General features: G+C 36.1%; 1 protein-coding gene across 4 annotated transcripts in view; it reads right to left on the reverse strand.

The window, feature by feature from the left end:
• Positions 1-528: 528 nt before the first annotated feature.
• The window catches only part of RSPO2 (R-spondin 2), a 184,807-nt gene continuing 172,058 nt past the window's right edge, over positions 529-13,277 (reverse strand). For all 4 annotated transcript variants that reach the window (XM_004047430.5, XM_019031887.4, XM_055348659.2 and 1 more), the window contains exon 6: positions 529-2,403. In XM_004047430.5, coding sequence (XP_004047478.1) covers positions 2,288-2,403 — 116 coding nt within the window. In that variant the 3' untranslated portion in view covers positions 529-2,287. The remainder of the gene's footprint in view (positions 2,404-13,277) is intronic.

Here is a 13,277-nt window from a genome sequence, read left to right on the forward strand (position 1 = left end):
TTTTCATAAATGTTCTATTATTTTGTTAATAAGGAGAAATGAATATTTTTTAAAAGAATCTAAATATCCATTGAAAGATGTAATAGGTGACCAACTTGTATAGTACTTAGTATATAGAATGCCATGGTGACCATACTTTACACATTTTACCTAATTATATCCTTAAAGTACAACCCTGTATATATTTCCCTGTATATATTTTCATTTGGTCCTTAAAACACAGCCCCTAGAGGCAGATGATAATGTGATCCCCATTTCACAGATAAGGAAACTGAGAGTGGAGGGATTAAGTAATTTTCACAGGCCACTCTCAGTCTGGATTAGAACTCGGGCACTTGGACTCTAGTTTACAGTTATCTAGTTTATCTATAAACTAGTTAGTGTTCTAGATGTAGTTAGTTACCAATATAGGTTTTTAAAGATTTGCCTGTCTTTTTTAAAGGGCTGTTATTTTGGGGGCAGAACAAAGTACTGAGTGAGTTATTTCTAAATGTATCTCTAAAGTAAAAAAGAAATCTCCACAAAAAATAATTTTGAAGTTTTTAATGCACAAAAAAGAACATCCCAGGAACAACAGGTATTGACTTATTAACAATGAAGCACTATATAAGGAGACCCCCTCCCCACTTAGTAAATGGGAAAATAGTGTAAATAGACATGAAAGGAGGTAACACTTCAGGATTAAATGCAAACCCTAAAGTCGTATACAACATTCATATGTGGCTTATTATCTCATAGCAATATTTTCATAACGATGTATATGATATTTATCCTTATCGGTAAGATGCTTTTGAATCAAAAGTTAAACAAAAACACTGAAGAGGTAGTTTTGCCAATGCAAGGTGAAAAAAAAAAGGCTTTACCTTGCTTTGTTTCAAAATCCACAACCATTATTTTTCTGTTCTAATTTTCTCCTGGATCAGCCAGGAAGATAATAATGCTTTGTGAAAAAGCCAATTCACAACCTTCTAAAAACTGGTTCCCCTAAAAGGACAATGATGTGTTTGAAACAACTGCTCTGAAAGTCACCTGGGAAGTTTCCATAGTGTTCCTCTCCATCTTGGATCTGAAACAGATTCTGGCTCAACAGAAACCTGTTAAGGTCTGACTGGCAGTCACAGAAATTCATCCTTTTATCTCCTAAAATTCTATGCACAGGCTCATGGTAATAGCTTCTTCAGTGACCCAAGAACATTGGTAGGTGCCTTGTCATTTAAAGCCAGGGATTGCTTTAAATTTGGGGGGGAAAAATTGCAGTCAGAAATAATGTTTGGACAATTCTGTAGCTGGCCTGTGAAACTGGCTACAAGTGACTGGATATAGTCCCTCATGTTTTCAGTTGTGTTTCATCAAAGTCATCACATCTTAGACTCAAAGGCAGTTTGGGCTTCTGATTGCCAGATGCCGCCTGCTGCTTTATCTATGTGTGGGACATGCGGAGTGGAGAAGGTCTACCCAATATGCAAACTCTTTCTTTGACACTGGTCATTTGACTCTATATACAAAAACTAGTTTATCCTACCCTTACAATGAGAAATAAGCCCACAATGAGGGGAAAAAAAAAGTTTCAAGAGGCAACAAAACAAGTGTCAATTCCCCAAACTAGAAAAGTCATTTATCAGACAATGGGTTAGGAACCACTAGAAACAAAGTGACATCATATTAATCAGGTATGACTTGTTACCCACAAGAAAGCATAAATATACAGTAAATAAGAGCTTTATATGTAGCTCCTGCAGTATATGTACATATTAGGGCTGCTGTGAAACTGAGCAGGAATTTCCAGAGCGTATCCTCAGCTAAAAGCAGTTTCATTGCACAACAGTGTGAAGGTAACATGCTGAGAATACCATGTGGTAACACTAAGCAGATATCCACATAAACATATCCTTGAAAATGCACAATGTGAGAAATAAAGGTCACAAGTGAATAGCGCATTGCCTGCCAAGCATCTTCTTTCACATAAATAGGCACAAGTCCGTCCTCCAGCGGTGTTCTGCAGCCTCACACCTCTAGCATGTCCATGGTGCCGGGGACGGATTCTCTCAGCACACACTGAGCCAAGTCACGGGCTGTGCACTTACTCCTGCCTTCACAGTCTCCAGATTCAAATCAAAGCATAAATAACACAGGGGCCACGCTGGTGGTGCTTCCTTTCACCATGTTACTGGGAACAGATACTGGGCAGAGCAGCACAAAGGCTGCACACCAGTGTGCAGGAGTGGAGAGTAGCTTTGTGCACATTTGCAAAAACAAATACCCCTAAAAATCTACCAGATCTCTTGTTTTATTGGTTAGCTCTGTCGGTAGCTAGGAAGACGCTGTGTTGCTCCTGGGCCCTTTCTATCAGCTTCCTTTTCTTTTTCTTGTTCCTCTTCTCCTTCGCCTTTGGTGTTCTCTTCCCTGCAATGAAGGAAAGAAAAGAAGAGATGTCAGAAATGGCTCTTTCTCTAGGAAAGAAAACACAAAAATATTGGGAGTTTTGCACAAAGGCCATCTGGAAAACATCACCTATGGAAAAAGCCTCAAAGAGAAAATTGTTCACATTAATTTTGACAGAATAATAATAATTTACTAAATTGGATATGCTGTCTAAAACAGAGACTGATTTTCCTGTTACAGGGAACTGGCATATTGAAAAACCTCCCAGTGGCCTGATCCGTCTTTCAAATATCATCCTGCCACAAAAATTCCATTTATTCCCTCCTACTTCTAACAATGCTACCCTTTTCTACACATCTTTACATCTTACTACTGCTCCACATGTCAGTGGGTCAAAAGAAAATAAGCATCTATCTATAGCAAACATACCAGAAGTTTCAAACTCCTCTCTCCCTTTCCCCATGGGGGAAAAAGAGTCTTGCTTTTAACATTATTTCCTCCATATTCCAAATACCAATGTATAAAATGACATATGTGCAATCCTTTATTTTCTATAAAAATTCATGAAGACACCATTCATTATATACCTTATGGCTTCTTATCCAAATCCCCTGGACAAGTTGTTGTTATTAATGGAGAGCAAGAAGAATGCTTATTTGTTTTGATAAACTGGTGGTATGTGTCTAACTACCAGATGATCATACCAAGTTACCCTAATTCTCTTCTTTGCCTTAGCCACTAGGAAGCCCAGGCTACAAGCTAGCTAGTTGAGGTTTTCCTCCATCAGGAATTTTTTAAATGGTGTTTTTTTCTTTGCCTCTGCTATATTTTACTTCCTCCATCTGTGGTTATAGTTTTACAGTCTTACTTTATAAGGTCTCAACCTTTCTATGTATACATAAGATTTTGAGAAAAAAGAATAAAGAACATGAGACATCTGTCTTAGGTCCATCACCTCTTTGAGTTCTAAACACACAGAAATCAGAGGATTTTTAGAACAGAAAAGGGCTTTAAAGGTCTCCTGCGTTTTACAGAAAGTAAGTCACCCCTACACACCTTCAGTACAGGAAGACTTTTGTCTCAATGAACAAGAAAGAATCCTGTTGGCTGTTCTTCCTCTCTTACTTTCCCTACTTCAAATTTTATCTTGTAGTTCTATAAAGCTTAACTTTTCTCTTCCTGTAAGGTGTAGCTATTTGACAGCACAGTAATCAGTACTACGAATAGGGAACAGGACATTCAGTTTTGTGCTCTTCATCCTTCCCATACCTGTAAAATTACATAACCCAGACCCTTTCATTCCAGGCATACAGCAGGCCAATTTTTCAATCTAGCCTATGGAGAAGGAGGCTGATGTCAAAAATGAAAAGGAAACAGACCAGAGTCTAGGGAGATACATGAATTAGGAAACCAGAGTCATACAAGGTTAAGGAAGGCCATGAGATTTCTAAATAAGGTAGATGTTTCTTATTTCTGTTCTTTCTGATTTCTGTTCTTTCTGATCAGAAAGGATCTGTTTTAAGGATGGAAAACAGTCTTACTCTTCAAGACCCTAGCACAGTGACTGGCACTTAGTCGATAGTCAATAAACATTTGCTGAGCAAATGTTTTTACATCTTTTTATCACAAGAAAAAAAGATTTAAAAGAATAACTTATGTTTAATAGGACATTGCATTAAAACAATGAGAACATGATCATGCCCCCATATTAAATTATAAAGGTCCTTAAAGCTAACTTCTGGTTCTCATTAAATTCTGGCATTAATGTTATAATGGCAGTTTGCCATCTTGAAACGTAGTTAATCCTACCCAATGAAACCTTAGTTCAAGCCATCATTAATCAAAGCAGCTGTAAAGTTACAACTATTTAGTAATATTATCTCTAATGATGAGACACACCAAAGGAGGGCAGAAAAATGAAATACTTAATACAAAATATAGCATATTTTAAAAGCTTCAATTATAAAGTGTTATGAAGAAGTTTTTGTTCTGTATTTTCTCTAAACAACAAAATCCTTAGTTTAAAAAATCATTACTGACTAAATTCATTTGGTTTATGCTTAATTGATATAAAGCCTGGAGTTTCTTTTAAAAGCAAATTGAAATTAAGTGAATGGAAAAATAAAGCTTATCTTACTAGATTTTAAAAATGTGTTCTGCCAGAATAAAAATATACTGAGTATATGTTAAAGAACATACGTTAAAGAAAGCTTTTCACATTCACAAGAAAGCTTCGTGTAAATCATGTAGTTGCGAGTTAAATATGTACTACTTTCACTAACAGCAAATCCATGCAAAATGATGGGAAAAGCTCATTTTAAGATGGTCAATTTCATGTCATTTACCCAATATATTATTCTGAAGTAATTGTCAATATTAAATGGTTTTGGGTTTACTGGCTGATATGATATTGTGTCATAGGGAAGTTACTCAATACTTGCATAAAGCAGTTGGTAATCCTGGCCAAAAATTCAGCAATGCTTCTGAAAGCTTATTTATGTAAAATAATTTTTTAACTTGTACAATTACTCTGTTGGCAATAAGCTATATGGTACCAATTCCAACAAGCAATGTTTGGGGGCCCTAATTACGACCCTAAAGATTTTCCTCAGAAGTCTCTCTTGAATGACACCTCTTTGCTATTGTTTGGTTGGTTGGTTTTGCTTTTGGCCAGTCCCTTTTCTCACATAAGATATATTGCAAATACCGAGGAATTAAGATGGTTAGCCAAGATTTGACCACAGACAGGCCTAAATTAACTGAAAATATTTTGTGGTCCATACTACGTTGTTCTGACTTCAAGCCCAGCTCAAAGTAGCAAAAGTAGTAAAAGAATACTAAAATACAACGTAACATACAGAAAGGGTCTTTCATACTAATGCTTTTTTCACGTTCTAAGATTTTCAAACATGAGAAAAAAAATCGGTAAGATTAAAGCTAACAAAAAAATCCTCGTTTTATCTATATATTTGAAAATAAGTTATAATAGACATACAAACGTGCTAATTTCTGTTTCTGCTTAATTTCTTTACCTCTGTGGATGCGGGATTAGACTTGGAGAATGACTTGTAGACTTCAATTGCTGCACATTCCCAAGCACATATATGCTATACGGGAAGTATTTAAAGGCAAATATGATGGCAGTCACCCAACGCATAATTCAAGTCATGAATTTAACTTTACTTTTTAGTTCACAAGAGAAGACTTGGAATAGATACTGCCCAAGATCATTAGAAAAAGAAAAAAAAAGTTTGAGTTTTACGAGGGGATTGTCAACATCCAACATATCCAATTCTAGTGACAAATTTTGCATATCTTTATCCCTAGTGTCTTGAGAATGCAGGGGCCTTGACACATCATAACTAAGGGAATCTCTTCAAAATCAGGTAGAATCAGGTCTACAGGGCAGATCTTTTCAGCACTGTTACGCAGATGCAAGGAGATGACTGGTCTCAATTATTACCGTTTTTAAGGAAGGCAATGCAATGTGGTTTAGAGAAAGGCTACTTCTGGGAAGAAGAAAACCTGGTAGGCTAGGCACAGTCTTGTAACTGAGATGTCTGGTAAGGCATATGCCTGACTCTTAGTCTCTATGTTTATAGAATGAAAATACTACAGTCATCATTCACTAGAAAGTTATGAGACACCGTGAAAAAGTTGTGGCCCTAGGATGAAAGGAAGATGTGTACAATGTCACGGGCAAGACAAGATTATCCTCAAAATGAACAAAATTAGAAAGATACTATCAAAGACACATTCTAACTAATGTAATTACATTGACTTGCTCACATGTGGAAATGGTCCAAGAGCATAACCTATCAACTCTTCTGCAGAGAAATATGAACAATTCCTTACGGAAATACTGCTACCATCCAGCTGTGAATTGCTGCTATTAGAATCAGAAACAGGGTAGATTATTTTGAACCAAGATATAGGCAGACTCACAAATTACATGAAGCTGTGCAAATGCCAGCTCCACTGCCAGTCAGACAGTGATTTCATTCTTTCATAAACTCTCAAAGTCAAAGGTCTTCAAATGCTCTCTTTCCTCTCACTGGGTATAGGTAAGAATCTTTCCATCACTGGAAAAATGTTTCTTGTACATCCCTCAGAGTAAGGCACCGAGGCTGTCTAGAGTTTCCATAATGCTGTGTATTTTAAGAAAGGCTTTTAATGGAAGAAAACTAAAGAAAAATTTCAGTAGCTTTGACTACAAAAGAGATAAAAGCTTCTCTCTATATATATATGTATACGTAATACATGCACATACCTACATACATATATAAACACACGAGCTGTGGAAAGTAAGCCACAATTATGACAAATATAATTAACTGGAATTTACTGTTGTAGCCACAACTGCGACAAAACTAGGACTGAGTTTTACTGATTTTTAAGTTTGTAATGCTCTAACTTGAAACCTGGGCTTCACTGCATTATAAAATTCATCATGGAGATTTCAAAATCACCTCAGAGAGATTCAGTCATTCTTCAAGGCCACTAAAACTTAGGGAGAAGAAGCCTGTGTAACCACCAACCTGGCAGATATTGTCATATTTCAGAGAACACTCTGGAAGCAGAACATGAAATGCTCCTTTTACATCTAAAGTCAGAAGGACTGAGTTGTAAATGATGAGTAGTACTGTACCATTTTTTTTTTCCATATGGGCAACTTGATTTTGCCCAAGAATGAGTAGCAAGAGGTATTTATTTAAGATTAGTGATTGTCTAGAAAACACCAACTGGTTTCTAAAATATTTTTAAAAGTTCATTTAAAAATAGACGAGACCTAAACAATTCATAAAGGAAATAAAAATAGCTAATAAATATATTTAATCAAATCTCACAATTAAAACCTCCAAATAAGATGAGATGCCACTACAAAGATCCTTAAAAGTAAAAATATCTAACACTTGTAAGAATGTCATGAGACAGGCAACAAGATACATTGAGAATATAAAATTGATAGAGCCTTTCTGAAAAGCCATCTGCCAATGTGTAGAAAAGTATTAAAAATATACTTAACTTTTGACTCAGATCTAGGACTCTATCCCTCAGAACATAATCTAAACTTGGACAAAGACTCATGCACAGGGATCTTTAATACTGAAAAAATTGTAACGTACTTAAATGTCCTGACTACACTTTTCATGACCTCTTCTTTTTGTGATTACTGAGGGAATAAAGTGTGTTTTCCCTTTATGAATGCAAGTATTTTATATTTTAAGTAATAGCATTTTATATTTTTATATTTTATATTTTAAGTAATAACAATTAACTTTATATCCAGGAATACTACTGTTGGATATCACTAAAACTTATCATAAATGGATCTAAGAAAAAGCCTGTAATACAAAAGCATTCCTACTATGATGGAAATGATAGTAAGCAGATTCTTTTGCAGAGTCATCACTTGTAATTAGATCTGAAATATAAAAGCTTAAAAACTATTGGCCTAAACACTTCAGACATTAAGAATGGAGGTTTGTTAGTTCTTGAAGCTTTTTTCCTTCTAGAAAGCAGTTCAAGTGGGCAAATATGATGAGCAGGACTGGGATCTACCACACTATGTCCTATGTAGCCTAAGAGAAAAATCTTTCTACTGTCCATATAGTTCAGAATAACACATTTATTTTAGTTGACAAATAAAAATTGTAGTGTATAACACGATATCGTGATGTATGTATATAATGTGATATGGTTAATCAAGCTAATAATCAAGCGAATTAACACATCCATCACCTAATATGCTTTTTTCTTGTGTAAGAACATTTTAAATCTACTCTTTGCAATTTTCAAGTATAAGAGTTATATAAGTAAAATGCACAACAAATACATATATATTTAACACATATACATTTTACTTATAATATGTATTAAAATGTAAATTTAAAAATTTATTAAAAATAAATTTACATTTTACTTATTCACATAATGTAAATGGGCATATTTTAATTATTTTTATTTTACTTATTTACATAATGTAAAATGTAAATAAAATAAGAGTTACTTATTTACACTGGCTGTGGAGTCAGAAGTGAGGGTAAGGTGGAAAGAGTAAAGGAAATGAATCAATTGTGGCTCTTTACTGACAGCACAAAGTGTTGTCAGTTCCTTTTAAGGCATTTTCAGCAACAATCATTTGGTTTTCTAGAAATGCACCTCTTCTTTTCACTAAAAAGATTACAGATAGCTGTGTTTTGAAAGGACTGGCAACATCTAATCCTTCAATAATGGTTTGCTATCATTTTCCTTAAGAAAAAATAATCTAGAGACAAAGCAATAAACATTAAAGTGTTGAAAATAATAACAAGCTACCTGCTGAGAGTTTACTTGAATGTCAAGTAGTAACTCAGAAGATTTTTCAAAGGGTCACTTAGTCATTTCATCTTCATAAAAGAGCATGTGCTTTTAAAATCTACACACGATCTAGAGATAACTTACAAGAGTTGTTCTTCTTGCAAGACTATTGATAGAGAGTGACAACTGTCCAAAATAAATAACGGACAAAATTTACTTCTCTCAACATACAAATGTGACAATCATTCAGAATATCAGGATTCAGACTACTTACTACCTGCACAGGTTTACACTAATTTGTAAAAGCTATTTCAATCAGCCAATTTAAATGGGAAGCCTCTGACTGTTACTATTCTTTCATCTGTAAAAATGTAGCGTATTTTTTATCTAAAATAGTATGAAATGGCTTCTTTAAGACTTTAATTTTTCTCATAGAAGACATTTTATTAGGAGTCAGATCTGTTACCCATTTTGTTGAGGAAGTCCTATTTGGTTTTAAAATTTTATTTCATCTTCAAAATGATGGAAATGGAAAAAAAGCTAACCCTGACGATCACCTGAACCTTTATAAATGAACTGTATTTACCACTACGGTTTCCTGCACATGGTATTTCAAAAATTCTCAGAAATTCCTCATTTTACAGCTCTGAAGAAAATCTGTTCTTCGAGTGTATGACATGGCTTTTAAAGGGGCAGTAAGAATATTCCATAACCTTTTTCAGCTTTCTTGAAGCAATAAGGACTACAACAAGGTAATCTGAATGAGATTTGGGCTTGTTTCTTAAATCCGTAGTCCGTCAAAGAGAAACACACAACAGTTTGAAGACAGGATTCTGTGGTGTTTCACATAGGTAAGCACAAACAAGAAGAGATAGTTTTAAAACTATCTAAAATTATTTTCATAAATACTTTAGGTTAATTGTAAAGGACAAAGTTTTCAGAGCAGTAGAAACAGTAAAATACGACTCTACTATTTGTGTGAAAAAATAAATGCACAATTCTACCACAAGGGGGCAATAATTCACTTTTACAGTAAGAGTACTGGTTAAGAGATGGTTTTTTAAAACAATGTACAGGGCAACTTTGGGGCTCTAATTTCTTAAATACTTTTTGTTGAACCCCCATTGGAGGCTTTTTATTTCTTTCTAACCATAGGTAATCTCTTTAGTGGACTAAAGATTAACAAGACCCAAGTACTGCACAAGGTAAAAATATAATTGCACTGCTGTTAAAAAGATATTTGGGCTAATGAGAGAAGAAAAGAAAATTAAGAAGGAAAATCTGCTATTCAAATACTGATTTAGAGAAAAAGCATTATTCACAAATTCTTGTTGTCACTTTCTTATGGGAAAGTTAAACTACCTGCAAATAACAGGTTCTTATCTTGGATTCCTTATTTATAAGAATAGAGATGTAAAACTGCAAATGATCTTCACTATCTTCTGGTGCAGAAAGTCACATAGATTTGACATCAAGGGTGAAAGCTGTTTAGTGGTGATTCCTGACAAGTTAGCCTTCCAGCACCACAATGAGTTGGCTGCACTGGTGAGGGTGGAAAGACAGCAAATATACTAGGCAATTTGCTAGGCCCTGCTGTAGTCCACTTCTGCAAGGCGGTTTAGATATGAAGCAACTGAAGCACAGAAGATCTAGAGTGACCCCTACCCATGCTTCTACAGCTAATTAGAAGGGGAAACCTGTGCTCTGAGCCTAGTTCAGCTATTCTCTCATATACTTTCCCAGTTTTTTTGTTTTTTTTTTTTTTGAGATGGAGTCTCGCTCTGTTGCCCAGGCTAGAGTGCAGTGGCATGATCTTGGTTCACTGCAACCTCCGCTTCCTGGCTTCAAGCAATTCTCCTGCCTCAGCCTCCTGAGTAGCTGGGATTACAGGCACATGCCACCATGCCTGGATACTTTTTGTATTTTTAGTAGAGACAAGTTTTCACCATGTTGGTCAGGCTGGTCTCAAACTCCTGACCTCATGATCCTCCTGCTGGGATTCCAGTACAGGCATGAACCACCATGCCCGGCCACTTTCCCAGCTTTGAAGTTCAATAAATAAGGATAGTCATTTTTCAAGTTATTGAGTCATTTTGCAAGGAAGGCAAAGAAGCACCGAAGACACTATTACCCTGACTGAGTTCCACAAAAAAAGTCATTGACCTCATCCTAACTCTGAAACCCTGTATGAACTGGTAAATTCTGCATAAATAACAACTTCTCTGTAACTTAGATTTTCTGTAAATTTATACTGCATTGATTCACTGCTTATTCTTTTTCTTACACTTTAGCAAGATGCAGGCTATAAAGTTTCCTAAGTAAGGTGAGATGGTGAATATTCCTACTTTGTACCAGGCCCTATAAGTGCTTTATATCCATTTTCATTTAATTGAATGTTTTGGGGGAAAAGGTAAGGACTAAAACTGTGCTGCCAGGATGTTGTACAGGTGCCTGCCCTAAATTTACTCAAAATAAATGCAGATAAATATCAAGCTCATTTGGCACTCCTAAATTAAGTCAGAAAAACCATCAGGTTTGCAGAGAAAATGATTCAGCTGTTTTCATTTGATTAGGAGGTATGGGATAACCAGAAAAGAATTAAGTTCCTCCATAGCTGACTTCATACTATAACAGAAGGTACCTTTTAAAATAATTCCATTAGAACAAGAAGATGTAATACCTTCCTCTTGGTCTTAAATCAATAACCATTAACTAAATGAAAAACAAAAAGTAGTAGCCCAAGAAATGACATTTAAGACCATTGTCATATGGCAGCATTTATTTAATTTGGACTCAACACAATTTCTATGGAACTTGACACACAAGTGAAAAGAAAGTAATGGTTTATACATGGCAGCTATATAAGATAATGAGACTGGGCATGGTACACGCCTGTAGTCCCAGCTACTCAGAAGCCTAAGGCAGGAGGATTGCTTGAGTCCAGGATTTTGAGGCTACAGTGAGCTATGATCATGCCACCATACTCCAGCCTGGGTGATAAAGCAATACCCTGTCTCTTAAAGAAAAGGGTATAGGTTATTGGTGCAAGCCAACAGTTCAGTTAAGTGGCAGGTCTTACATGAACACAGTTAACACAAGATAATATGAGGGGATGTATGCTCCACAAAGAATCATAAATACATTCCCCACTCTGTGCCCTGCAGCACTTTGAACCTCCCTCATTGTAATATTCACCACCTTCTATTGCAATTTTGTTTGGCTGTATATCATGGTTACTAGTTTGTAAATAATTAAAAATAGGTTGGGCATGGTGGCTCATACCTGTAATCCCAGCACTTTGGGAGGCTGAGGTGAGAGGATCACTTGAGGCCAGGAGTTCAAGACCAGCCTGGACAACATAGGGAGATCCCATCTCTATTTTTAAAAAATTTTTAAATATAATTAAAAATAGCTACAATGTAATGTGTCATAGCATCCTGGTTAGAGTCTTCCCAAAAATCAAGTTACAGATATTCAATTACACTCATGTCAACTGAGAGTTGGAGCAAAGATATAAGGGCTACATCTAAACACTGAAAGTGGTCAGGAACCAAAGCCATAGTTTGTCATCTACTGTTAAATGAACTCTCCTGTTCTTCCCAGGCTCCCCCACGGCTTCTGGCCTCATCTTCAGCTTTGTACATGGTCTATGTAGGCTACACTCTATCCCTGATAAACCCTGTGACTTTTTGGCTTACCTCCCTCTTATAATAGCCTCAGTCCTCTTTTGTCTCAATTGCATATTCTCTAGAGAGGAATTCAACATGCCTTAGTCGCCACAGAGCCATGGATGCCTGAACAGCTCTTGGATGGATCACTCCCAGGCCTAACCTGGAGAAGTAGCGGGGTACAATATGATACTAGCCTTGGCAGGCATCTAGAATACAAGGTTAAAAACATGAGTCTGGGGAGTCAGACAGCCCTAGATTCAAAGCAGAGTTATGCCACTTAGAAACTAGAGATCTTGGACTAGACACTTTTTCTAAACCTTAGTTTTCTCAATTCTAAACTGGTAGTAGCAATGATGCCTGCTTCAGCATCTGTATAAGGAAAGAGAATATGTATAAAATTTCACATATTATACCTGGCACACAAACACTAAATAAACGATAGCGCTATATAAGGTGCCCTACTTGTATTATTTCTAATCCTTACAGCAACTCGCAAAGCAAGCATTATTTCTATTTTGCTGATGAGGAAATAGGTTTCGAGAAGTTAAGTAAATAGCACAAAATCACATAGCTCAGCAGTGATTCAAACCAACATCTGGCAGATTCTAAAACCTGTACTCTTTCCACTATAGTCTTTGGATCCCTTGTGCCCAGCAAAATGCCTTTGATCTCGTAATCATTTAAATGGCTGCTGAACAAACAAATTAATAAGTAAATACTAGGCTGGAGAAGGGCATCAGCCTCCCTGCTCAATCCCACACAATATCAGCGTTCCCTTGGGTCCCATTAGATCCCTGATGGGCCTGGCCTACAACCCATATTCCTCAAATCAGTTATTCCCTGGGGTTAAGACATTCAAAGCCTCAGTTTCCCAGGGTCAAGCAACACATTTAGCAGCTCCAACTCAGTATCAACAGTGTGCTT

Source organism: Gorilla gorilla, chromosome 7 (assembly GCF_029281585.2).
Source record: "Gorilla gorilla gorilla isolate KB3781 chromosome 7, NHGRI_mGorGor1-v2.1_pri, whole genome shotgun sequence".
Lineage (NCBI taxonomy): Eukaryota > Metazoa > Chordata > Mammalia > Primates > Hominidae > Gorilla > Gorilla gorilla.